The sequence below is a fragment of the Primulina huaijiensis genome, chromosome 12 (genome assembly GCF_012295235.1).
Source record: "Primulina huaijiensis isolate GDHJ02 chromosome 12, ASM1229523v2, whole genome shotgun sequence".
Lineage (NCBI taxonomy): Eukaryota > Viridiplantae > Streptophyta > Magnoliopsida > Lamiales > Gesneriaceae > Primulina > Primulina huaijiensis.
This window is the reverse complement of record NC_133317.1, coordinates 1,566,944-1,594,264: the sequence shown is the minus strand read 5'-3', so window position 1 is coordinate 1,594,264 and position 27,321 is coordinate 1,566,944. Positions and strand designations below refer to the sequence as shown.

General features: G+C 34.8%; 5 protein-coding genes and 1 pseudogene across 5 annotated transcripts; 4 read left to right on the top strand and 2 right to left on the bottom strand.

Moving 5' to 3' along the window:
* The first annotated feature begins 98 nt into the window (after window positions 1–98).
* Window positions 99–1,732, top strand: LOC140990733 (protein NODULATION SIGNALING PATHWAY 2-like). Its single transcript, XM_073460572.1, has one exon. It carries the CDS (start codon window positions 236–238, stop codon window positions 1,730–1,732), a length of 1,497 nt encoding a protein of 498 aa, XP_073316673.1. The 5' UTR covers window positions 99–235.
* Window positions 1,733–4,172: 2,440 nt separating this feature from the next.
* LOC140990734 (protein NODULATION SIGNALING PATHWAY 2-like) lies at window positions 4,173–5,806 on the top strand. The gene has a single exon (XM_073460575.1). It carries the CDS (start codon window positions 4,310–4,312, stop codon window positions 5,804–5,806), a length of 1,497 nt encoding a protein of 498 aa, XP_073316676.1. The 5' UTR covers window positions 4,173–4,309.
* Window positions 5,807–8,638: 2,832 nt separating this feature from the next.
* On the top strand, window positions 8,639–10,774 carry LOC140989227 (uncharacterized; annotated as a pseudogene).
* Window positions 10,775–16,455: 5,681 nt separating this feature from the next.
* Window positions 16,456–17,370, bottom strand: LOC140990750 (uncharacterized). The gene has a single exon (XM_073460592.1). It carries the CDS (start codon window positions 17,326–17,328, stop codon window positions 16,591–16,593), a length of 738 nt encoding a protein of 245 aa, XP_073316693.1. The 5' UTR covers window positions 17,329–17,370; the 3' UTR covers window positions 16,456–16,590.
* A 3,848-nt stretch (window positions 17,371–21,218) lies between these two features.
* On the top strand, window positions 21,219–23,512 carry LOC140989755 (transmembrane emp24 domain-containing protein p24delta4-like). Its single transcript, XM_073459139.1, has 4 exons — window positions 21,219–21,579; window positions 22,487–22,699; window positions 22,810–22,886; window positions 23,295–23,512. The coding sequence occupies exons 1-4, from the start codon at window positions 21,379–21,381 to the stop codon at window positions 23,437–23,439; spliced, it is 636 nt and encodes a 211-aa protein (XP_073315240.1). The 5' UTR covers window positions 21,219–21,378; the 3' UTR covers window positions 23,440–23,512.
* Window positions 23,513–23,716: 204 nt separating this feature from the next.
* Window positions 23,717–25,138, bottom strand: LOC140989756 (uncharacterized). The gene is made up of 3 exons (XM_073459140.1): window positions 24,781–25,138; window positions 24,403–24,492; window positions 23,717–23,894 (listed from the first exon to the last, which is right to left on the bottom strand). The coding sequence occupies exons 1-3, from the start codon at window positions 25,039–25,041 to the stop codon at window positions 23,817–23,819; spliced, it is 429 nt and encodes a 142-aa protein (XP_073315241.1). The 5' UTR covers window positions 25,042–25,138; the 3' UTR covers window positions 23,717–23,816.
* Between the last annotated feature and the right edge of the window lie 2,183 nt (window positions 25,139–27,321).

Genomic DNA, 27,321 nt, shown 5'->3' with positions numbered 1-27,321 from the left:
TTTAATTGAAAATGACTCTTCCCAAATTCTTTTTGTATATATATTAATGCACCAATGTTAAATCACTTCCAACATACACTGTCTCTAGCATCATCTCTTTCCTCGATTCATTCCATTTTTATACATACATAACAACGTTGCCTTAAGCCAAGCTCTCAGATTATTATAGTAACTTTTCTCTATTCGAGAAGCTCTGAATTTTTGTATTCATCGAGTGAAATTTTATTTCTTAGTCATGGCTATGCTTATGGATCTCGATTTTACAAATTTTGGCTATAGTGCCACAACCACGACTACAACAACCACTGCCACCACCACGGCATCCGCCTCGACTGATGATGGGTGCAATTGGAATGCATGGTCGCCCGTTGTTGATTGGGAGGCGCTATCCGGCGGCCAGGAAGATTTCCACAACCTCGTCGATTCTATGATGGATGAAAGTGACTTGTTGCATAATTTGAATGTTAGGCCTAACATAGACGAGGAGTGCCACGATTTATACTCCCCCGAGTGCTGTGCCACGGCGACTGATGATGAATCCAATAGCATGGAGGATTTCAAGGGGCTGAGGCTCATCCACCTTCTCATGGCGGCGGCTGAGGCACTGGAGGGGACGAGTAAGTGTCGTGAATTGGCTCGGGTGATATTGGTTCGGCTCAGGGAGTTGGTGTCGCCGAAAGAAGGTACCAACATGGAGCGACTAGCGGCCTATTTCACCGACGCCTTACAAAGTTTGCTAGACGGGGTGACTACCGGTGGTGTGCACGGGAAGTGCAGAAGCAACGACCACTACAAGGCGGAGCACCACCCGACGGATGTTCTAGCCGCGTTTCAATTGCTACAAGATGTATCACCTTATGTCAAATTTGGGCATTTTACGGCAAATCAGGCGATTTTAGATGCTGTGACACATGATAAGCGGGTCCACATTGTGGACTATGACATAATGGAGGGGATCCAATGGGCCTCGTTGATGCAGGCCTTGGTTTCAAGAAAAGATGGCCCCCCAACTCCACACCTAAGAGTTACAGCCTTGTCGAGGGGTGGCGGAGGGCGTCGATCGTTCAGCACCGTCCAAGAAACCGGCAGACGATTAACGGCTTTTGCAGCTTCGATTGGCCAACCGTTTTCTTTCCACCAATGTAGGTTGGATCCAGACGAAATATTTAAACCGTCCAATCTAAAATTAGTCAGAGGAGAAGCCCTTGTAATAAATTGTATGTTACACTTGCCACATTTTAGTTACCGGGCCCCCAATTCGATAGCTTCCTTTATGGCAGGGGCCAAAACCCTATGCCCACGACTTATAACCCTAGTTGAGGAAGAAATGGGACCAACAGAAGATGAAGGGTTCGTGGGCCGGTTCATGGACACACTACACCATTACTCGGCCATGTATGACTCACTCGAAGCCGGGTTTCCAATGCAAGGCCGGGCACGAGCATTGGTGGAGCGGGTCTTCTTGGGTCCACGAATATCCGGGTCATTGGACCGTATATACCGTGGCCGTGGTGAGGATGAGGGGTGTTCTTGGGGAAAACGGCTGGCAGCGGATGGATTTTGTCCGATAAATATAAGTTTCGCAAATCATTGTCAAGCAAATTTGTTAATAGGATTATATAATGATGGTTATAGGGTGGAGGAATTGAGCACAAATAAACTTGTATTAGGATGGAAAACGAGAAGCCTACTCTCGGTTTCAATTTGGAGCTCAAAAGATAATGATTTGTGATTATTTTCAAAGTGCATGCATGTTGTCTCAATTCGTACTTGTCAAATACAATAACCCTTTATTTTTCTTGTTCCAATTCTAAATTTTGCCTTGCTAGAAAAGTGTCGATAATGGCTTCAAAATAGTTCCCTCTACATATTTTCAAACTTCATAATTTTCACTAAGCTTCGTTGTCATAATTAAATAATAACTTTATCGTTTGACCAGCAACTTTGAGTTGTTGAAACATCCCTCTCCAACTGGCTTTGAACTCTTTCTTGAAGAGTGTTTTCATGGGAAGATTAAGTGATGAGAGATTTATGACACTATATCAAGTGATTCGTGCCATGAAAAAATTGAATATTAAAAGCGTAGCTCAATCAGTGAATCAGACTTTTGTTTTTAGGTCATTGGCGACAACTTGTCCCATTATTTGTTACACAAACGAAATAAATTAGTGCATGCCCAACTGTTCAAACTCATAACTTACATGACTAATTTTTGTTGTACATGCGTCATACTACTCCTCAAATTATTTCTTAATATTTGAGATTTCAATTCAATATAATAAAGGCTAAGCACAATTCAACAAAAATAAAAAAATATAGTAGGCTTTGACATTTAAATCCCCCCGTTTAAAACCATTTATCTTATTTTATTTTTTTGTCACGTCGTAATCTAAGAAGAATTGAACTACGGATATACCCAAGTCCCCACCCCAACTTGCTAGTTATTTCTATTAATTATTTTTAAGATTTTTTTACGTTTGAAAAATGATTCGAATGTGTATGTGTGAAAAACTAGCGATCGATATTTCAGTCTCAGCAACTTTTTTTAGCGTTTGATTTTGTTAATTGTCTCGTATCGGTTGGATAATTAATCTGGGAGTTGCTTATATGGACTTTGACAATCCTACCCTCTTGACCTAGCTTTTGGGGTTGAGTTATGTTGNCGCGCATGCGTAACTGCACAATGGGTTTATATAGCAACTACTTCGTATTCGTTTTACGAAAATGATTAACCCAAGTTGTTATATAAGTCCACTATAGCTTATTATAAACTTATTTTAAATCTTTAATGGAAATTATATATATACACGTAATAATCATAATTAAAAAAGAAAATAAATGGAAATTCTCTCATGTGGAGCCGACGGTGGAGACGGGTTAAGCCGGACGAGCCGGCAAAGCTGATGTTACGTGGCTTGTGACAGGGTCATATAAAATTTAACAACTATTATTAATTAATTAATGCAACATTTAGACTAGTCAACACCTCTAATTTATTATTACCATTAAACCATATCATAGCATACCTATGAATAAAATATGTATGTAATGCTTTTTTTTTAAAAAAAAATTTGGTGGAGCAAGTAAGTGTTAATGGTTATGAATTCAATTAACTTTACCAACAATTTTCCGACGAATTTTTAAAACATAATTTGTCTAGTGTGATCTATTTCATAAATTTTAAAACTAATAAACTTAAAATCTACCCTAAAATCACGCCAAACTAAATGAAATTTTCCGATCTACAGAATTGGACTATATTATAATCTCGTGTTCGTAACAGACATTATAGTATAATAATTAATTGTGAGTTTTTCATTTAACAAATGAGTTTTCACTTTGATGATTTCAAAGCAAGTACGATGCCACTGGTTCTCAGATATTTAGCCTTAATAATTTGAAATTTAGTCGCAAACTTTTTGGACTTTGCATAAATGTTGGATTAATAACTGTTTTATGCAAAGGTCTGGTCGGAATGTAAAGAACTAGAGCTGTTTTATTCGGACGGGCAAGTTAAAGAAGACATCCAAAAGGAATAATATAAGACGGCAAAATTTCTAATGAATTATTAAATATAAATAGCCTAAAAGAACTATCGGTTTTTAAAAATATTTCGGGAATAAGAATACCTTCCATGTCATCCATTTCTTTATTTATTTTTCCCCCATTAATTGCTCGACTAATTAGAATTAGAATTAGGGCAAAAACTTGTGTGAAACGGTCTCACGGGTTGTATTTGTGAGACGGATCTCTTATTTGGGTCATCCATGAAAAAATATTACTTTTTATGCTAACAGTAGTACTTTTTATTGTGAATATGGGTAGGGTTGACCCATCTCACAGATTAAGATTCGTGAGACTGTCTCACATGAGACCTACTCTAGAATTAGAGATTATTATAAATGGACTCGAGATTTTATTTATTGTGGGTTTAATACAAATCCAAATATATAATTTTATTTCACAATATGATATTATATTTTTGTTTACTCTATACTACGAATGTGCATCAATCATTTTGTTTAAATAACATTAAATTATGTACTTTAAGATTTTAATTAGTGAATCACTATTTTTAATTGAAAATGACTCTTCCCAAATTCTTTTTGTATATATATTAATGCACCAATGTTAAATCACTTCCAACATACACTGTCTCTAGCATCATCTCTTTCCTCGATTCATTCCATTTTTATACATACATAACAACGTTGCCTTAAGCCAAGCTCTCAGATTATTATAGTAACTTTTCTCTATTCGAGAAGCTCTGAATTTTTGTATTCATCGAGTGAAATTTTATTTCTTAGTCATGGCTATGCTTATGGATCTCGATTTTACAAATTTTGGCTATAGTGCCACAACCACGACTACAACAACCACTGCCACCACCACGGCATCCGCCTCGACTGATGATGGGTGCAATTGGAATGCATGGTCGCCCGTTGTTGATTGGGAGGCGCTATCCGGCGGCCAGGAAGATTTCCACAACCTCGTCGATTCTATGATGGATGAAAGTGACTTGTTGCATAATTTGAATGTTAGGCCTAACATAGACGAGGAGTGCCACGATTTATACTCCCCCGAGTGCTGTGCCACGGCGACTGATGATGAATCCAATAGCATGGAGGATTTCAAGGGGCTGAGGCTCATCCACCTTCTCATGGCGGCGGCTGAGGCACTGGAGGGGACGAGTAAGTGTCGTGAATTGGCTCGGGTGATATTGGTTCGGCTCAGGGAGTTGGTGTCGCCGAAAGAAGGTACCAACATGGAGCGACTAGCGGCCTATTTCACCGACGCCTTACAAAGTTTGCTAGACGGGGTGACTACCGGTGGTGTGCACGGGAAGTGCAGAAGCAACGACCACTACAAGGCGGAGCACCACCCGACGGATGTTCTAGCCGCGTTTCAATTGCTACAAGATGTATCACCTTATGTCAAATTTGGGCATTTTACGGCAAATCAGGCGATTTTAGATGCTGTGACACATGATAAGCGGGTCCACATTGTGGACTATGACATAATGGAGGGGATCCAATGGGCCTCGTTGATGCAGGCCTTGGTTTCAAGAAAAGATGGCCCCCCAACTCCACACCTAAGAGTTACAGCCTTGTCGAGGGGTGGCGGAGGGCGTCGATCGTTCAGCACCGTCCAAGAAACCGGCAGACGATTAACGGCTTTTGCAGCTTCGATTGGCCAACCGTTTTCTTTCCACCAATGTAGGTTGGATCCAGACGAAATATTTAAACCGTCCAATCTAAAATTAGTCAGAGGAGAAGCCCTTGTAATAAATTGTATGTTACACTTGCCACATTTTAGTTACCGGGCCCCCAATTCGATAGCTTCCTTTATGGCAGGGGCCAAAACCCTATGCCCACGACTTATAACCCTAGTTGAGGAAGAAATGGGACCAACAGAAGATGAAGGGTTCGTGGGCCGGTTCATGGACACACTACACCATTACTCGGCCATGTATGACTCACTCGAAGCCGGGTTTCCAATGCAAGGCCGGGCACGAGCATTGGTGGAGCGGGTCTTCTTGGGTCCACGAATATCCGGGTCATTGGACCGTATATACCGTGGCCGTGGTGAGGATGAGGGGTGTTCTTGGGGAAAACGGCTGGCAGCGGATGGATTTTGTCCGATAAATATAAGTTTCGCAAATCATTGTCAAGCAAATTTGTTAATAGGATTATATAATGATGGTTATAGGGTGGAGGAATTGAGCACAAATAAACTTGTATTAGGATGGAAAACGAGAAGCCTACTCTCGGTTTCAATTTGGAGCTCAAAAGATAATGATTTGTGATTATTTTCAAAGTGCATGCATGTTGTCTCAATTCGTACTTGTCAAATACAATAACCCTTTATTTTTCTTGTTCCAATTCTAAATTTTGCCTTGCTAGAAAAGTGTCGATAATGGCTTCAAAATAGTTCCCTCTACATATTTTCAAACTTCATAATTTTCACTAAGCTTCGTTGTCATAATTAAATAATAACTTTATCGTTTGACCAGCAACTTTGAGTTGTTGAAACATCCCTCTCCAACTGGCTTTGAACTCTTTCTTGAAGAGGGTTTTCATGGGAAGATTAAGTGATGAGAGATTTATGACACTATATCAAGTGATTCGTGCCATGAAAAAATTGAATATTAAAAGCGTAGCTCAATCAGTGAATCAGACTTTTGTTTTTAGGTCATTGGCGACAACTTGTCCCATTATTTGTTACACAAACGAAATAAATTAGTGCATGCCCAACTGTTCAAACTCATAACTTACATGACTAATTTTTGTTGTACATGCGTCATACTACTCCTCAAATTATTTCTTAATATTTGAGATTTCAATTCAATATAATAAAGGCTAAGCACAATTCAACAAAAATAAAAAAATATAGTAGGCTTTGACATTTAAATCCCCCCGTTTAAAACCATTTATCTTATTTTATTTTTTTGTCACGTCGTAATCTAAGAAGAATTGAACTACGGATATACCCAAGTCCCCACCCCAACTTGCTAGTTATTTCTATTAATTATTTTTAAGATTTTTTTACGTTTGAAAAATGATTCGAATGTGTATGTGTGAAAAACTAGCGATCGATATTTCAGTCTCAGCAACTTTTTTTAGCGTTTGATTTTGTTAATTGTCTCGTATCGGTTGGATAATTAATCTGGGAGTTGCTTATATGGACTTTGACAATCCTACCCTCTTGACCTAGCTTTTGGGGTTGAGTTATGTTGAAGTTCCAATCTTAACATGGTATCAGAGCTCAAGTTCCACCGTTATGTGTTGGACTACCTATAGTTACGCCACTTGTTCTGCCCATAATTGGGTCATTTGTAAACTTCACGCTCCATATGTTCATTTCTGGCCATGAAGATGGTGTGTTAGTTGTCTCACATCGATTGGATAATTAACATGGGAGTTGCTTATATCAACAATTCTTTTTTTTATATTATATTATATATTTGATAGGAAAATATTTTATGTTGCATTTCGATGGATTTGTTTGATTTGAACGTTCGTCGAATCAATAGAACACATTTGATATATGCCCCGAAGGTAGCGGGGCTCTCAATTGAGCCCGGGGCCGGGCTAGTGGAAGCCCGAGTCATCATTTGCCCGGGGTTGAGGAAACCGAGCTTAACAGGGGTACATTTATTTGGGCGACACTTCATAAAGGGGCTATCTATCCAGGCACCTCGGTACAAATGTCATATTCAAGTTAGCAAGTACGGGATGTCATTCATCGGTAATCATTGACATGATTTTCAGTGCCCGCAAGAGCGATGCGACTAGACTTTGGGGCAACTTTGCGTGTCGGAGTTGATAGTGTCAAAAAACAAAGTATGTGCAACCATCTTACCATAAGCAGTGGACGGACACAGAAAACAAGGTCGTCATTGGCTTTCTCCCTATAAATACCAGGTTTGCTTGACATTTATGATTCATTCACATATTCTTGCCATAAATTTTCTATATATATTCTCCATCAAACACTTAACCGACTTGAGCGTCAGAGTAGCAACGTCGGATAATCTTCCATCACCCCCTTAACGCTCTTTGTTTTTAAGCATGTAGATTTACAGAGCCCTGACACTTCCTGCTCAAGGTCCAACATATTCAATTATAAAAACCAACCCGACCTAGTGTGATTGTCCATTGAACTCATATCCAATCCACCCGAACATCATCAATATAAATATAACCAACCTTATGAGTTTGTGTGGTTTAAGAAAAATTATATGTTATTTGGATTTTAAATACTCTATAGTTTAAAATAAATTTTGACAATTAAGAAAATATACAAAAAGATCTGCATATCAGCGATTGAATGCAGGGGGTGTAATGTTTGGGCTCAATTTAGTGTATGCTACACACTGTATCGACCCACGATGAAGCATATTTGCCATCTAATAATAGGCCTACTTTATTATTTGGGTCCAGACCAATAATCATTGAGGCCCTAAGGACTGTGATTTGGTCTTATCCAAATAACAAGCCTTTTCAAAAGCTACAGCCCACCTGTAACATTCCAATTGTGGAAGGCCTTTATCGAAAGAATGAGCCTTTTCAAGATTTACAGCCCAAGTCTAAAAATTATTGTAACTTAACATAATAATTGAATTTAATTTTTAAAACCCACCTAGTATAAAAGAGTAGGGAGAGGGAAAAAAAGAAAGGCCAGGCAGGCCATATCATCATTTAGTTTTAAAATCTGCAATAACGCGTATAATAAAATTTTTGCCATATTAATCAAATATGTGAAGAATTGGTGTGAATGGCTCGAAATTTGAACTTACCTAATAATATTCAAAGTTTGAACTGTGGATATGCCACCCCTTATGGGAAAGTATTGCATGCAAATTGATTTATTTAAATAAAAAAAATTATTCTAAATGTAGATTTTATATTTATGAACTAATATTAATTAAAATAAATATAAAATAGTTACACGTGCCGGCCGTCCACAATGGAAATCCGACGACCATATATTCCCGCAAAAACCAATCCAACGGACAAGAAAACGCACAAATATCAACCGTAGATGTTTCTGCACGAGTACAGGTGGGCCCCAATCAATCTCCCTTTTCCGGATATAAATTCACCCCTCCCCATGCTCCACTCTTCCAATCCTTCCTTCTCTTAACTGTAACCTGCACACTTGCGTCGCTGGTTATACTGCGCACCACCGGAGATGAAACCTCCGTCGGAGTACGTGATAAGAATATCTAGGTACAGGTTCTGCGGCTGAGATTGGATTAAGGGACCTTGCTTTTTGACATGGACGGTCAGATAAGCCTGACGAATCTTACTAGGACCGATTCTTCAATCCTCAGGTCCTCCACCACTGTTAGATCTTCGATTCAGAGCTTATCTTCGGTTAATGAGATAACATCTGATCAGGAAGAGTATACGGTGGACCTCGAGGAGCAGAAGCCGCACAAGAGAACCGGTCCGATGGTTCGATCCGGTTTTTCGCGTTCGGGACCGGTTCTGTCTATCCTTTTGCTGTCTATCTGCACCCTTTTCGCCTTTTTCCATAGGGGTGATGTACCCGTTTCGGAGAATTTACTTTTCGCCTTGATTTTCGTGGCCGTTTTACTGTTCTTTGTCTCCAGAAACAGAGCATTAGTTAACAAAAAACTCAACTTTTGCAAGCAGTTGTGCAACGAATGTGCTAAAAGATACGGACTTTCCTGCTTTACCTTCAAGAATCAGGCAAAACCGGTGCAATGGCTAATCGGTGATTCGAACATCAGCCAATTTAACTGGAAGAAGCTTAGCAAAAAGCAGGGTAGTGTTGGAAAGATCGCGAGAGAAGGGGTTGAGTTTTACAGTAATGGCGATTTTTACGAAGGGGAATTTCACAAGGGCAGATGCAATGGGAGTGGAGTGTATAATTACTTTGTTAATGGTCGGTATGAAGGGGACTGGATTGATGGAAAGTATGATGGTTACGGGATAGAGAGTTGGGCAAGAGGGAGTAAATTTAGAGGGCAGTACAGGCAAGGATTGAGGAATGGGTATGGGGTTTACAAGTTCTACACTGGGGATACATATACTGGAGAGTGGTGTAATGGGCAGAGTCATGGGGTTGGAGTGCAGACTTGTGCTGATGGGAGTTGTTTTGTTGGGGAATTTAAGTGCGGAGTTAAACATGGTCTTGGTTGTTACCATTTCAGGTGATGTTAAATGTTCTTTGATTCATATTAGTCTTTGTGTCTCTGTGGGTGTGTGGTGGGGTTTTCGATATTAGTATTTGGTCTATCGTGTTTTTTGAATTTGGGTCGTATGAGATCGAGATGGAATGTTTTATTAATTTGAAAAAAAATTGCTCATAAAGATCCTAGAAGTTATAATCAATTTTTTTTGTGTGTATATATTCATGTTGAGGATCACATGATCTCTTGGTTGCTCGTACATGGAAGTGATGGTTCGGAATTTTCCGTTATCAGACTTTCTTTTTTGTTACTAAAAGTTCACCTTTGTAGGATTATTGGATCATATAGCTTAGGATCAATGATCTTCTATGCATGGATTACGGATTTGTATCTCTTGGCCGGTCGGATAGATGAGTTGGGCAATATAATCTCACGATATTTTGATTGTGCTGTAGGAATGAAGATAGATATGCTGGTGAGTATTTTGGAGACAAAGTCCATGGTTTTGGCGTATATAACTTTGCAAATGGTCACTGCTACGAGGGATCTTGGCACGAGGGGCGTAAGCAAGGCTATGGAATGTATACTTTTCGAAAGGGTGACACCAAATGTGGTGAATGGGACAATGGAAATCTCACAACGCCTCTTCCCAATCTAAACGACTCAGTCCTTCGAGCCGTTGAGGTGACAACAGTGACATACCTTGAAAAATCGAACTCCTGGTCATCAACCCTTTAAAAGAACATATCAAATTTTGGTCGTCCTCTCATTTGTACTGGTGCATATTTTGCAGGCTGCAAGAAAAACAGCAAGAAATGCGATGCACATTGGCCGAGTAGACGAACAAGTAAACAAGGCCGTGATAGCTGCGAACCGGGCTGCCACAGCTGCGAGGGTTGCTGCCGTGAAAGCCGTCCAGAATAGGAATATAGGATCCATGGAAAATTTTGCGATACTAGCTAACAGTTAAAAACTGGAATTGTAGGCAACTGTAAATTTACTAATTTCCTGAAACAATGAAGCAAACCTACGGTTGAGCTTTGGTTAACCATGCTGTAACCTGTACATAGATCTATGTATACATCAATGGAAGATTAATTTTCAGCAGGCAAACTTTTTTTGTTCCAGTACGTTTGTTTTCATGCATTTCCCCCCGGAGAATTGAACCGATCGGTTTATTAAATCAGCATCTTCTCTTGATTTTAGTGCTCTGATCTGGTCAATATCATATGCTTCAAGAAGCAACAAACATTTTATATTGTAAATTATATAATGGCGTGACTCAAAATTAACACCACAGGGAAAAAAAATTTATGTCAATAAATTGCTCCATGGCCGATTCGTTTTCCGTTGAAAACAAATAAAATCAAACCCATCCCTTGATTGATGACAAGTCGAAATGAATTTTCGAGCAAAACTCGAAATCAATTGAACTTACTTTCGACTATTAAATCTGGTATCCTATTTCGTGAAAAGTGTCTTCTTGTGGCATTTAATCTTCATCAATTTGGATGATAATTAACCATCATTAATTATATTGTGTTGGTGGTGGCGGGGTTTCTTGGTGAAATCACGAGAACACGTAATGCATGCATAATTCATATTTAATTACATCAAATTTATGCTTTAATTTTAATAATACCTCTTGCTTTCAACGTTTTAGTACTTTAATCGCTATTCGTTAATAAATAAGTACAAGAAATCGTCGGTTTTTCCTGTCTTTTCCCAGAAAAATATTGATATACAATAAATAAATATTTATTAATTTATTTAAAAAAAATTCAAACTTGACGGGAGGATTTTTGGAAGAAATAATTAGTCGTAAAAAAAGGCAATAACTTTTGTTTCTTTCAATCAAAGCCTGTTGAGATTCTTGTTCCTTCCTTTCATTTTTGCTTTACATGTACATCCAACTACCCTCACATGACATGCATCTTCATTGATTAATGAGATTTTATTAATCTTTTTTTTTTTTTAAATCTACAGAACTGATTATGTTCTTTTGTTTGATTACAAATGGGAAAAAGCTTGTTTAGTCAAAAGCATGAAAAGTGTTTATTGTATCGATTATCGCAAAAAGGCATGCAAGTGTCATTTGGGATTTCAATATGCATGAAAATCATGTCATACCAAAATTATCTCCAAATTTCATAGCATAAATTGGTTGATTTTCAAATTATTAGCATTGGATGTGGTAGGTATCACGATTATAATTAAAAATTCACTCTAAATAATCAATGTTTTGAACTTATTTAAATGCCGACTTACCTAATAAGTTAACCGAGAAAAGTTGATCATTCAGATCCAGCAAAGGATACAGTGTAGCATATAAATTATACAGATTGCAGTGGCAAAATTAGTTCATAATTTTTGTTTCTTTTTCCTGTGGGGGCTCCGAATACTGAAACTCCCATTATCCCTAGGGTAGGGGTGCTTTCTATTTTATATTTCTGGGATTTTGTAAGATTTCCCGAATCTCTAATCTACTATATCTTTAAAGATAACTAGTTATTTATTTCTTTATATAGACACCAAGGCCATGGTGAGAATTAGACGTAAGTAAGGATGCCAATTTTCCATACGAGTTTGGGGCCCACGTGAAAAACTCGAAACGGAGACGGACATCCCCAATTTTTTCGGGTTTAGGTTCAAGTTGGAGGATTTTTTTTAAATCTTCGATGTAGTTCGGGACGGGTATGAGATTACTATTCACATCTNTAATCCGTCATCGTCTTGTCATATTAATATTTTTGAAATGTGGATGAGACGCAGATGAGAAGTTGATCCCTGATGTTTCAGGTTTGGGGATTTCCCGAGCCAAAAATACGGGGATTGGGGCGGGGATGGAATTCGAGGATGGGAATATGGATGAGGATGGCAAACTCGCCTCCATCCCCGTCCCGGCCCATTGCCGTCCCTAGACGTAAGAATGAGTTTAAGTAAAAAAAATATGTAATCGCTTTANATATATATGTATGTATTTATATGTATAGATACATATGTATATATATATGTATGTATTTATATGTATAGATACATATGTATGTACAGTTTCATAGATATCTATACATGAGATGTATTGATCTCTTTCATATCTACGGTGAAAAATAATATTTTTGATATAAAAATTAATATTTTTTTAAATTAATCTATGTCAGACACTGAGATTCAACTCTTGAAATCTTTTAAATTTGTATACATGATTGATTGGGGAAGACAAAATTAATGCGATGGATTGAATAATATTGGTTATCGAATATGAAATATGCTGTCCAGGCAACATCACGAAACATAATATTGTTCATATAATGTTGAAAGAATATTATTACAATTACATATTTATTTCATGGGAGCATCAACATTGCTTTGAAATTGCTGTACTAAATTTTTGAATAGGTCCAAAATGACGATGACATTTTCTTACTTTTCAATTAACAGCCATGAATTAAGTGGTTTGGTAATTTATTTTGAAAGTTTTGGCTCCATAGTTTATATTTTGTTATTTTATTTATTGAAATAAATTTTTTAATAAAAATCAAACAGCAATAATTTATAGACATGAATCGATCGAGTTTCTTTAGAATAAACTTCATCGGATTATGAAATTTTGAAATTCATGTTTTTTTCTATATAAATTTTTTTTAAAATTCAAGCGGATATCAAATACATACCATTTTGACATTTTGAATTTGATGTGGATATCAAACACAAGTCAAACCATCACAAGAAACGCACTAGCTAGCAAACTTTGTGCTTAAATGGTTGTACTTAGTTAAAAAATACAATAATAACGGTTAGAAACCAAAATCGTCCTTACTAAAAGTAGAAGAACGAAGGAAAGTATAATATTTGAACTATTATATAATTTAAAATATTTAAGTTATACAATTATAAAAATTTATAACTTTTGATAAAAGTACGATATCATTAAATATATAATCCTCCTGTGTAATTAAAGATAGGGTGTTAATTTTTATGAGCATAGTAGGTCACCTAAATCAGTCTAATTCATTGACTTGGTTGCCATTGTCTATCTAATGGAGCGTTATTAATTAATAATAATAATAAATAAATAAATAAATGGTCGCACAATGATTTTAGTCTTTACAATAATGTTCTTTTGAATAACTGCTTTGACTTTCTACATAGCTTGTGTGGTCACCTATTTGATGGATCCTGTGAAGCAAATCACGATATCATTTTTTTTTACCCTCGATAATATAGATATTTTATTTTATGTATTATTTTGTTTTAAATATGAGTTTCATTACATCAAATTACAGTAAATCATTTACATATGATCAACAAATTAAATTTAATTCGAATACACTTTGTTTGTTATATTTAGTATCAATTGATAAATCACTCAGATAAGTTATATGTTTGGAATTTAATCTATATTAAAATACTATTTAGCTGGTGAGATGATACAGATAAATCGAAATATAACGATAATACAGCTATTTTGATACAGATAAATCGAAATATAATGATAATACAGCTATTTTTAAACTTTAATTATCAAAAAAATTTGAAAGCGGTGCTTGTTCAAAGCAGCCACCCTAGCTAGTTGTGTATATATACAATGTAAATGACCTAAATTTTAAAGGGGATTTAGGGCAGTTATTGAGTAGAGTTTACCATACATCTTCTGATTATGCCATACTAGCTACATCATTGACCAAATATTTTTCATTATGTTATTGTACTTTCATGTCGTGTTTTTGTATAAGGATTTGAGTCGAACCTTTTGTTACCATATATCCGCATGGAATGGGGCATAAACTTGGGCTTTGTCCAGACAATATTTGGGCAATTTCTTCATAAGAAAGCCCAACAACATAAATTGGCTGGGCCCATTCATAAAATCAAGCAAAATTTATATTTTTGACTGCAGCACCCATAAACATTAAACCAGTCAAATCGTTGTTCCAACCAAATCCTAAAAGTGATTGAATATCAGTTACTACAGATTTACTCAAGCCGATATATATTTTGCAAATAAGTTTTTTTTATTCGAAAAGCTGTTTTCAATAATTGCACGAATAACTCATAAGCTTTTAAGGGAGTGTTTATAAAAGTTTATTTTAAGTGTTTTTAAATTTTTGTCAACGAAATGTTTAAAAATTACACGCAGAAACTAAGAAGCACTTAAAATAAGTTCCAACAAACACTACCAAAATATTTTAACCTAGATTAATCTTATTTAACTGGCATAAGTTTATTTTCACTATACCACATTAGGTATTGTTCAATTACAATTATTACGTTCTATTATAAATGTTACATTGACGGAGTTGGTTTAAAACAAACTTAGAAAAAACACATAAATTCTAATGAGACTGTCTAACAAGTCAATTTTATGAGAGGGATCTTCAAACCGACCTAATCATGAAAAATTCTTAATTTTTATGTTAAAATTATTATATTCTACAAATATGAACCGTATTGATTCGTCGCACAAAAGACCTACTATGACAAAAATATGCACATGTAAAAAGAATGTCTAGTGATTCAAAATAAGGTAACATATTGATGAGGAGTCTAATTTGAGTGGAATTTTTGTATTATAAAAATAATTATACACAATTTATATACTGAAAAAAAAAAACGAGTATACAAATTTGAATATAATACACCGGTGCATAGAGCCACGTTCATTGAATTGATGGGCCAAAACTTGTGTAGGCCCTATAATAAATTGCGTGCATCTCAATTTTTTTCTTATATTCTTTTGGAAAAAATTATCCTAGCATTTAATATAATATCCGCAACTCGTGAGCATGCCCCGCAATTTTTGTTCTGAAAAGACCAAGTACAATGCAGCAAAACCTCGACGCAGAGGTCGCATTTCAGTTTTTACAAATAATATTTATGTTTACATCAAAGTTTTCAACAATTCTATTTTTTTTAATATATAATATTTTTTAATCGTGTAAATTATATGTTAAAATTTCAAAATATGTAAAACATCAGACACTAATATTTATCAAAGAAAATATCACATAATCTGTCACACAATGAAAAATTTAATATCAAGGGCGCACTTTTATCTCCCAGAATCTTTTTTGAAAACAATTTTCCTAATATATTTTTTTCCATATAATAGAAATGAAACCGAATATCGCCTCCCTCTTTTTTTTTTTTTTTTAATGACTAACAAATAATTAAATATTTGCTAATTAAGCAAACTCAAGCATGGTGTAATACTTGGAAGATCTCTCAAAGTGATGCTAACCAAGCCCAAACAAGATAAGGAAGTCTTTAGTTACTAAAATTTTTGCAGCTGAATATTTTAAAATGCATGTTATTTTACCAAAACTTGATTGTAAATTAATGGTTGCTGGTTTTTTTTATCTGTTTTCATCTGCTAAATGGATTGTACAAATTATTTAACGAGTTAATCTCCTAAGAATGATTTGAGACGATGGATATTTAACGATATTCAATCGATATTTCATCACGTTCCGCAATTATACCAAATCTGAATCGAACTACGTATGAGGTGAGAATAATCGAAAGGGAAAAGGTAAATATATTTTCGGATAATGCAAAACAAATATACTTTTTTTTTGGTTTTTACAAAACAAATATACTAATATACATGACTGTTCACAGTTGATATGCAAAGATGTAATTAACAACAAACATATTAGAATATTAGAATAAATGCATTTCGACGTAAATGATACACGTACATAACAACGGGAGTAATTCACATGGTAGCTAGGCAAAAATGTATGTTTCCCTCATTTGAAACCCTCGAATTTTACTATAAAATAATTGCAAAAAAAAACATATTTTATTGTCACTATTGTCAGTTGTGTCGTCAAGAAATAAATTGAAGACAACTGAAAAATAAATAATATTATTATGATATATATAATATTTATAATTAATGGAAATGAATTAACTTGAATATTTCTTGATCACATATAGCTCCATAAACAGATATCGGTATCCTCGTAAGTATCTTCTGCCATCAAAGGATCAAAGAACTGTACCCCATTTATCATGTCATTGTACTTTGGAGAATCAAAGTTGTACCACGAGGCCATGGCCATGTAGTCACGAACATGTGAAGCATCCAATGGAATATGATCATCTTCATCAATAATTTGAAGCTCACAATAATTAGGGGAAGATGAAAGAGACGTTGATGAACTCGAATCAAACGACGATAAAGTAGTAGTAGCAGTCATAGTAGTGTTAGACGAAAGGTTTAGATTTTTTGGGGTTTCTAAGAATATGGCGTTGGGTGATGCTGTTGGTGGTTTCGCTATGAACTTAGAAGAACTAGGGCTCGGATTATTCGGGTTTCCAAGAACCATGTTGTTCGCCGCCGCGGCTGCTGCTGCGACTCGTTGGATGGATTTGGGCGACATGATTACGTTTTCAGGGTTAATATTTTGTTGGTAAGCTTTTGAAAGTGGGAAATTCAGATTGGCTGAGGAGCCCTTTAGGCATAAAAGTGCAGCATCATAAGCTCTAGCGGCTGCCTCTGGTGTAGAATAAGAACCTAACCAGATTCTTGTCTTCTGATTTGGTGCCCTTATCTCAGACACAAATGAGCCCCAACTCCTCATTCTCACTCCTTTGTACTTGTTCTTGCGTTGAGATTTTGGTGTATTGTTTGTCGATGGGATCTTGTTTTTTGTCTTCACCATTCTTGGGAGTATTCAAAAACCTTATTTTTTGAGAAAAGGGAAATGCAAATGGGAAGTGATTTTGAATGACAAGGGATATCTGATATTTATAGGTCAGTTTTCTGAATACAAGATTTTTCTTCAGCTAATAATTAATTATTATTATATAAAGTGAAATTTTTAAAACAATATATTTATTCTATATAGGATATAAAACTAAACTGTTTGAAATATGTAATCGAAAATAGGAATATCCCATTGTCAAAGAATAGTAATGTCAAAATATGAAATAACATGCAATGTTGGTTGACAGAGATTTTCCAGTAATTTATGCTGAGAATCAGATGTTTCTTACTTCACACGACAATGACTTTTCTGCCCTCCATTGGTAAATCATTCCACTTTTTAGGTAATTGAAAATATTTTAACAAAGATAGAAAAAGTTTCAGGGGTCTTTCCAAGAAGGGCCGATCTATTAATCAACATAATTAGTAGGAAAACTGATTCCACAATTTTTAATACAAACAACCCAAAACGTTAATTAAGATGTATTCCCAGTCCACATATTAATTTAACTTCGAATTTTTGAATAAATAAATTAGCATTTAATTATATATACATTTTATTTTTAACTTTAATTTAATGTTCACCATTTTTATTTTGACATTCACACACACACGATTTTATATTTTAACTAAACTCTTATGAATTGGAATTAAGAAAATAAATTCTAAAAACTATTTGTACTAAAATGTAAGTGAGATGAAATTTACGTGCTAAGGAAAATATTTGGAAAACCTTACAATTTAATTAAAGTTGAGGTACCTATATCATTCATTCATTCATTCGATACATCGCTTCTCTTGTTCGCCGCGGTAGAGAAAGTCTTTTGAGAAGACTTGTTCAAATTTATTTGCAGCAATGGCAGTAGTTGTTAAGTTAGCACACTTAGAAAAAATCAATGGAAGTAAATAAGTAGAAGCATCTCAAGAATATTTNTGAAAAGAGAAAATCACGTATTTATTGTACGATTGCATGAGTAACATGTTGAATACAGCAGAGAGATGTCCAAAATTTCAAAGGAAACATTAATCAAAATTTTGCCCATTAATGAACCATTAATTTTCTACATTGAACTAGACTCAAACCATGAGTTCCTCTAGAAATAAATTGGGAAGAAGAATTTTAAAAAAAATAAAGAAAGAATAATAAATTTGTTCGCACAGTAAAAATTTGAAATTTAGGTTGCCTCTCTTTAGGCAACAAAGTCATTTGGTCACATGGGGTAGCTTAGAATTAATTATAGATTTAACCTACCGTATCTTAGACTAATTATTTATAATAATCATTTTCCACTATAATTAATGGGTTGCATAAAGTCCTACGAGTCCATACTCGCAAATTAAAAATTAACTCCTATTACATGTATATATAATTTCGTAAAATATAATATTCGAATATATATAATAAAGTAAAGAGTCAATTGTCCATCAACATTTTACAAAAAAAATAATTAAATTTTAGGAAGCATTATGTATATAACAAAAACTTGTGTGAAACGGTGTCACGGATCGTATTTTGTGAGACAGATCTCTTATTTGGGTCATCCATGGAAAAGTATTACTTTTTATCTAAGAGTATTACTTTTTAATTGTGAATATCGGCAGGGTTGACCCGTCTCACAGATAAAGATTCGTGAGACCGTCTCACAAGTGAAGTATTCTAATCAATTAATTCTGTCATATGCAGCTTCCTGGAGTTTGCGAGAAGCTTGGGAGGAGTGTGCCTCCATTATTGAATGAATATTTTAGTAATCGAATGAAAAAAATAGTAATAAAAAAGCAAATTAAACATGGGTAAATTGATAAAAGAGTAGAAAACATAATATTAAAAATGAAATTTTGACTGTATATTTGGAAAAAACGAAAAAATAAAATTCATCCCATATATATGTTAGGATGGTGTATAATACTCCATTAATTTAAGAAAATGAAAATATTAAAATAAAAAAATAATTAATGTACATTTAGAGAAGAAAGCAGCTGGTGCTGCTCTGTCATGCATGGAGACTAAGAACGCGTTATCTCATAACTTCATGTTTCTCGTTGTTTTTCTTCCATCTTTCGGAAATCAAGGGAAACAGAAACGCCATCAATAAACTATTAAAAAACTTAAATTTATAGAATAATTAATCTTATTGAATAATAATAAAATAATAAATTTTTAAAATATATAGGCATGCAGAGACGAGATAGAAAATGGAGATTGGAAGAAAAAAAATTAATTTTTTTTAGGTAGATCAAGAGTAAATATTAAGAGGAAAGTGAAAAAAATATAATTATTTTTAGATCCCTTGTTAATGAAATTAAAAAATTTAGAAAACGTATGTCACTATATATATGTGTTTAATTTTATGGGCAATGGGCTTAAAGCATGCCTGAATCGGCTTCTTAATTACTTTTGAAAAACATTTGGGGTATTATTTAACTTTTAAAAAAAAATCAAATGTAGGATTTTTATAAAAGCGATTGAAAATTACATGATAACGACTCTTTCTATTTGGCTTTGATTTCACACATGAAAAATGATATACCCAAAAGAAAAAATTACGATTTGCGATTTTAAGTTGCAATTGAATTGACATATTTGATTTGACGAAAAAATTGAATGACATCATTATGAATATCCCGATCGTGAGACAGTGTAGCTGTTGTCGACTCCTTCCAGCTTCAAAAATTATAAATTTGAGTTGTATTTTATATTATTTTTTCTTATATATGAATTACGATCACGTTTCTATTTTTCTTATTCATCGCGTAAATAATTTACATTTATAATCAAATTAAATTTATGGAATAGCTTTTGGATTCGTATAACGTATTAGGTTTATAGAATAATAATATTTATTTATAAAGTGTGAACTCTGGGGGAGGACCTTCCGTACGTACCCCAGCTAGCATCGATTTGCGCAAGCAAAAAAGACATTGTACTGTCATTAATTAGTAGGCCAATACAGCTAATGGTGCGTGGACTAGGTTTGTTAGGTCAAAAAGGGCAAATAAGTTATTTGGTGATCGATGGTTTCATAAATGTTCAATTTGTTTTAGGATAAGATGAAAGAAACATTGAATCTCTGAGCTTGTCTTACCATGAAGACTCAGGCAACAACACATACATGCCGGACGGAAATAACTCAGAAGAATGCGATATATTCAATTCGATTTTTCACGACAACATCAACTCCATGGACAAGTAGAGTTTAATATATTCAGACCGAGACTGCCTGTTTTTTAGGTCACTTAGGCAGGCACCACTTGTTTCAAAAGAAGAATGTAATATGCGAATGATAAACGTGTATGTGCATATATGTGTGTGTGTGAATGATTTAATGACTTATAATTCTAATTAATTTTAGAACTTTATTAAAACATTCGGTGAGACAATACTATGTAATGAATTTAATGTCTTATAAAATTGTTTTTCTTTTATTTTTATTAAATTTAAGTGTTACTAATTTAAAGTCAAATCAGATTGGATCTGCTTTGAAAGAAACTTTCTTATGCTTCTGTCTCCATTAAAGAGACCCAAAACATCTTGCATTTTTTGACAGGACATTCTAATTGACACAGGCCACCGCTAAAAATGAAGGGAAAAAAACAAAGGATAGAATTTTGGGTCCAAATTTCATAATTTGAAACGAGCCCATTTATCATCGGGGCTTCTGTGGGCAGAGCCCAAAGAAAAATGAATAAAGAAAAGTGCGCAGAAGGTGCCAAACAATAGCACGTGTCCGAATTAGGAATTCCAGTCAATGACATGGCGAATTTTGATTGGTTCAAAGGACCTGTGACTTCGTGGAGCCAGGAATCCTCAATTGTAAAAGCCCACCACTGTAGTCAAACTCGACACCTAGCCTTACAACGCGTGCATTCCACGCTCAAAAAAAGTCAAGCGTTGCGTTTCTGGTTCCATCAGCTTCAAACCCGTCGAACTCCTCAGACATCCATCCAGTAAAAAACACTGGCGTTTTTACGTGTAAATTCAATATATCGTATTTAAATAATTATCAAAATGAAGTTGGTGGAGGCGGCGATATTGCTGGTGGTGATGATCCCGGCGGCGCGTGGTTTATGGCTGAACTTGCCGAGCTCGGGGTCAAAGTGTGTGTCGGAGGAATTGCACGGCAAAGTCGTCGTTTTGTGTGATTACCATTCTTTCTTCGGCGAACAAGATGATTCGAATATTACTGCCGCACCCACCGTATCGGTTAAGGTGAGGCTTCAATTTTTCAGTTTAGTTGATTGATAAACTTGCCCCGACCCAGCAGAACTTTTCGATCCAGAAAAATTTCGGTGTTTATTTGATACTTTAGGCAAATTCTAGTAACTAACTGATATAAGTACGAGCAGATCTGACCTCTTGTCCTAGTTGATTGGATCAGCACAAATTCGAGGTTGTAAAAATATAATATTGACTTCCTTTGTCTCCGTTTAACCGTTGCTTTGCTGAATCTATACGTATCTTGGTAAATGTGTTACCATCTCATCATCAAGAGCTGAATTTATTTGGACACTCGATCGCATTAGTTAACTAGTTTGAAGATGTTCTCATAATCTTACCATCTGTTCTAAAGTTGTGTATATTCAGGCACTTGATCACAGGAGCTAGCATATAAATTTGTATTCAAATTTCACCAAATTATTTTTTCTAAAATGTATGTCAATGATGCTTAAAATGTAACCAAGTCTCCAAAATTCATGATCCACCACTGCTTAATCATGTACGAGGATATGCGTTGCAAAGCACCTGCCCAATTCATGGTCTTGGCGAGTCTTATAGATAGCATAGTTAAATAATAAAAGAAATATATAAGTTGTCCCAATTTGGTTGTTAATGTTGTTGGTTTATCTTTCTCTCTCAGTTTCTGGAGCTAACTGGCAGCCTTGAATTTCCAATTCTTGTTCAATTCAGTTTGAAGTCTTAACAATATGTTAGAAAGCTGCAGCTTTCCTCATACAAAATCTGGTTGTATTTTATGAACCCAACAAAACCCTTACAATTTCAAGAGATCTGGGTTCTTCTACTTTTTTTTTTTTTTGCTTTTTTGATTGATTCGCTTTCTCTACATTATAGATTTAAAAAATGGAAGCTCATTTAGACGCTTTATTATCTTTATTAGGTTACTTCGCCATATGGAACCGAGCTTTATCACCAGGAAAAAACCTCGATTGGACAATTCGCATTTACAGCGTCTGAAACCGGTAGCTACATGGCCTGTTTCACTGTGGATGGTGATCATCATGGAGGCAAAATTGTGACGGTAGGGATCGACTGGAAAACAGGGATTGCTGCAAAAGATTGGGATTCGGTGGCAAGGAAAGAAAAAATTGAGGCAAGTTCATGCAATTTTCATCTGTTGTTATTCGACCATCTCTCTGTCACTTTAAATTTTGTTGTTATCTTGTTGTATAATCATGAGCTGTAAACTTAATCTGCTTGTAGGGTCTCGAGCTTGAGTTGACAAAGCTTGAAGGAATTGTGCAAGCAATTCACGAGAATTTAAATTACCTGATTTCTAGGTAATTTCCGAGGCCACATCCAATTTTACCTTCCTTGTTATGCAGCCAAGTTTGTCTTTTCCTTTTCTTGCAAGTGTTTTGTTTCAAAACTATCTTAAATTTTTTTCTTCTCACAATGAAGGTATTTACTAACTTTCTAGTCGATCGCTTCTTTGCCGGTTTGGTATTTTTGTTGTTGGTGACGAATTGGGAAAAGTACAATAATAAAGATGTTGCTTATTTAAAAATCAATGTGTATTTTAATGGATTGATTATTTTCTGAAATCTAGGGGGAACCATATATTTTTTATGAACTATTTTGATGGAATGAGAACCTATGGTCTACATGAAAGAAATATTATTTAACCGATTATTTTATGACTTGTTTTCGTGTTATGTCAGGCCAAAAATTTATTTTATTTTTTGCAGGGAAGCGGATATGAGAGAAGTGAGCGAGAAAACAAATGCTAGAGTTGTGTGGTATAGCATTATGGCCCTTGGCCTGTGCATTATCGCTGCCATATTCCAATTGTGGTATCTGACACGCTACTTCCAGAAGAAAAAGCTTATTTAGAGACACCAAAATTACTCATTTTTTTCGCCTTATAGCAATGTACTCTGAAGTGCTTAACAATTTTTGAAGAATATTTTTTTGGCCTATGGGATTAACTTGTGGTCCGCATCTCAAGTGGTAAAAAAATGTACAATTTGAATAAAAAAATTTATCGAGAAACTTTCATTAAAAGTATTTGTACTTTCACCTGTAAAACATGTTTGATGATTTCAGTAACAGAGTATATTTTGAATCAGATTTGATGTCTAAATAATACATGTTTTGATGATCAAGTGTGCACGCAAATAACAAATGAATTTATAGCAATAAGCTCCTCCGTCACTCTCATATTAAATAAAAATAAACAAGTTACAAGGTAAGCTACCATCTTCAATCATCTATGAACTAAATGCATCGGCTATCTTTTTTTGAACAAGTTCGACTCCAAGGCGGGGTGACAATCTTGGAAGCACCTCCTGCAACAGATATCGGAGCCTCTGAGATTTTCAGATTTAGAAAACAACCTAAACAAGCTTCATTGAACAAAATGAACACAACTTGTATGAATATCCAACATCTCCATATCCGAGATGGGCGAAACTGCGAAAGCAGTCGAGGAGAGGAATTATATTTTAAACTAACTTAAGGAAAATTCATGCATAGATTCACAAATTCGAACACGTTTTGATCTCATTAATTTTTCATACATGAGAATTAATTTTAAGCTTCCACCCCACTCCATCAAGGTTACCTCTCACAGACCACATGAATAAAATGAACTGATGTCTTTTCTTAATATAGCTCATTCTTGCTAGCTATCTCAGGATCTGATGTTTGTATATGTCTAAATAATTTAACAACAAGTGGGGACATTTATTCAACGTATGAAAATGTAAAATAACATCACTTCAGTAAAAGATTTGAAATAAGCTAAGCACCATTTCTTCAAGAATTAATTGACATTGATAAATTAAAATTGCAAACCTCGGTGCCATCTTCTCGGATTCTGGCCAACACAGGTATCTCATACTGGTAAAGCTTCTCCCACTCGGGATTACTCGTGATATCCCTTATCTACAAAAACCCAAAGCAGTTTTTCATATTTATGGGAAATATCGGAATTTGAACTAGAAAATTGTTTCAAAGGCAATGCATTTTAAATACTAAATACATAGGCGGACATATCAGCCTAGTTGAACTGGAGCAATTTAGTCCTAAAGTTGCACATAAAATAGAGTTCAAAATTCTTCGATCGGGCAATTGCATGAAGGATTCGAACTTCATAACAAATCCTTCGATTTAGAATTATATGCATCCAGACTTCAGCAGAGAGTGAAACGAAATTAGGAGATGTATTCGAACCTGTAGCTGGACATCATGGATAGAATGTGGCCCGGAAAGAGAGAATGCAGCATCGAGCTTTTCTTTGAGGCCATCGCACAAACAGCATCCGGGCTTAGAGTAGAGTATGAGCTTTCTAGGCGCCGAGGAGGAAGCAGACAAAGCTGATGCGGTGAATAATACCGTTTGGGCATTAATGACGGTGGGACTAAACCCAAATCTCAAATTCTTGAATAGCAATGGTCTGGCAGCCACATTTCCAATGGGAATCCAACTCGCCATTTTCGTTTCAGTCCCCTCTACCTGCTGCTTCCTGTTCCAAAATGGGGTTGGGTCAAGGAACCGATGCAAGTTCAAAATGCGACTTTATCTTAGGATGGAAGAGTCGTGTAGGATGCTATTCCAGGCAAGAAGACCTAAACCGTAGTGTTAATCAAGCAGTCAAAAAAATAGAACATAATATTTTTATATTATATTTTGGAATGTTGTAGACTAATCGAGTAAAATTGATTTCACGAACATCTATTGTCAGCATCGATGAGGTGATGTAAATCAAATAAATGAATGTTACTTCAGTTGTATTCACATAGATACCAAAAATTAATGTCCAAAAGATCAAACCTCTAATTTGGAATGTTCGTCGGTCTAAAAAATAAATTTATGGTGAGTTAAGAACGAGGATATCGATTAATAATTTATAAAAATAATTAATTCAAATTGATAAAAAAAAATTTAAAATAAAAACTCTTGTATGCTCTAATAACTAAGCACAAAAAGTATAAATAATGTATCTGATAACGAAAATCACAAATTATATTTTTTCAAAAAATTCATTTATTAAAAAAAGATAAATAATGTAAATTGTAAAATTTTGATTTGACATAAAGAAAGTAAGCTTGCATATGCGAAGCATTTTTTTATCTAATAGAATGGAAGATGAATGTAAATATTCTCTTTTACAATTCATGCCAAAATTGAAAAATTGGAATAGAAGTAAGGTTTTTTAACACAATAAATAGATTTATGTGGATAATATTCAGTCCAACTCGGTTTCCATTCCAATAGAATACAAATCCATTTCCATATACGATCTCACTATCTCAATGTAATCTCTTTATCTTCGTGACACTGATTAATTGAGAGAACAAAAAAGGGGTTGCCAAGTTAAACACAACTCTGTCTTGTTAAAGTATCAATAAGTTGTTGTTTTCACGTCAAGTGATTCATGTATGATATTCACGGGAAATTTCGGGTCCGATCCCAACGAGCGTCACTAGTTCAGACGTGAGTTTTAAGATTATCCTGAGCCTGAAATCAAGAATAAGACCGTTAGAAGGGGGCCAGGAGGGTGTCCTGGCGTAGCCCCTCCGACGCTCAAGTCAAAGACTGAGGATATATGGGGAGCAGCTAAGGGCGCTGCTGAAAACAATATAGTGAATAATTCAACTGAACTCTCAAACCTGGTATTTATAGGGGGATGCCTGGGCTTGTCATGGGCCCTTCACCTGTGGGCCCTAGATATGGACCACGAGTTTGGGCCGGATCTTGATGGGCTCATCCATGGGATATCACCAATGTACATGTTTTAAAAATAATAATTTATCAAATAGAATATTCTTGTATGTTGGTATATGATTTGCGATTTGCATGGCTACAGAAATATGAACAAAAAATATTTAGGTAACATCAATCGAGTAGGTCTCTCATGAAACGGTCTCATGAATCTTTATCTGTGAGACAGGTCAACCATACCGATATTCACAATAAAAAGTAACAATCTTAGCATAAAAAGTAATACTTTTTCATGGATGACCCAAATAAGAGATTCGTCTAGCAAAATACAACCCGTTAGACCGTCTCATACAAATTTTTGCGATAGGGTATTGCTATAAGTTGTTGTCTAATGATTCTTATTCGTTGTCATATGTGATGTCTATAGAATAAATAATGGTCTCCACAAAAGTTACATATTTTTATTTACTAAAAATATCATAAAAATCCGTTTTCAGTATACTTGTAGTTTATCTATAACTATCATATAATATCCACTTTTTAAAATTTTTAAAACTATTGAAATATTATTTCATCTTTATTTAAGCTTTTATATTTTTACAATATAATTCCTACTTAAAAAAAATTATTATAAAAAATTATACTTAAAAATAAAATGGAATAAAATAATATACTTCTTCCCATATGTAAAGTGGAATCCACCAAAATTGGACATTGGAATCTTAGCACGATAAGCACTGATTTCTTTTTCATTTAATGGCATCTCACGATTATCTCGTCTTGTCTTAAATAATATTTATAAATTATTTTTAAAAAAGGACTGTGAACTTTTTCTTTACAAATTTGCAAAGAAAAAATTTATAATAAAACACTACTTTAATTTAATCAGATTTGAACATGCACATGTGTTTATTCAAAATATCTTTATTTATGAGTAAAAAAACAAATATATTTATTTATATTTGATTGAAAAATTTAAATCGTTCTACTCGATAAACGAAATAATGATCACAAACCGTGGAATTTTATAAATTTTAATAAAAAATTATG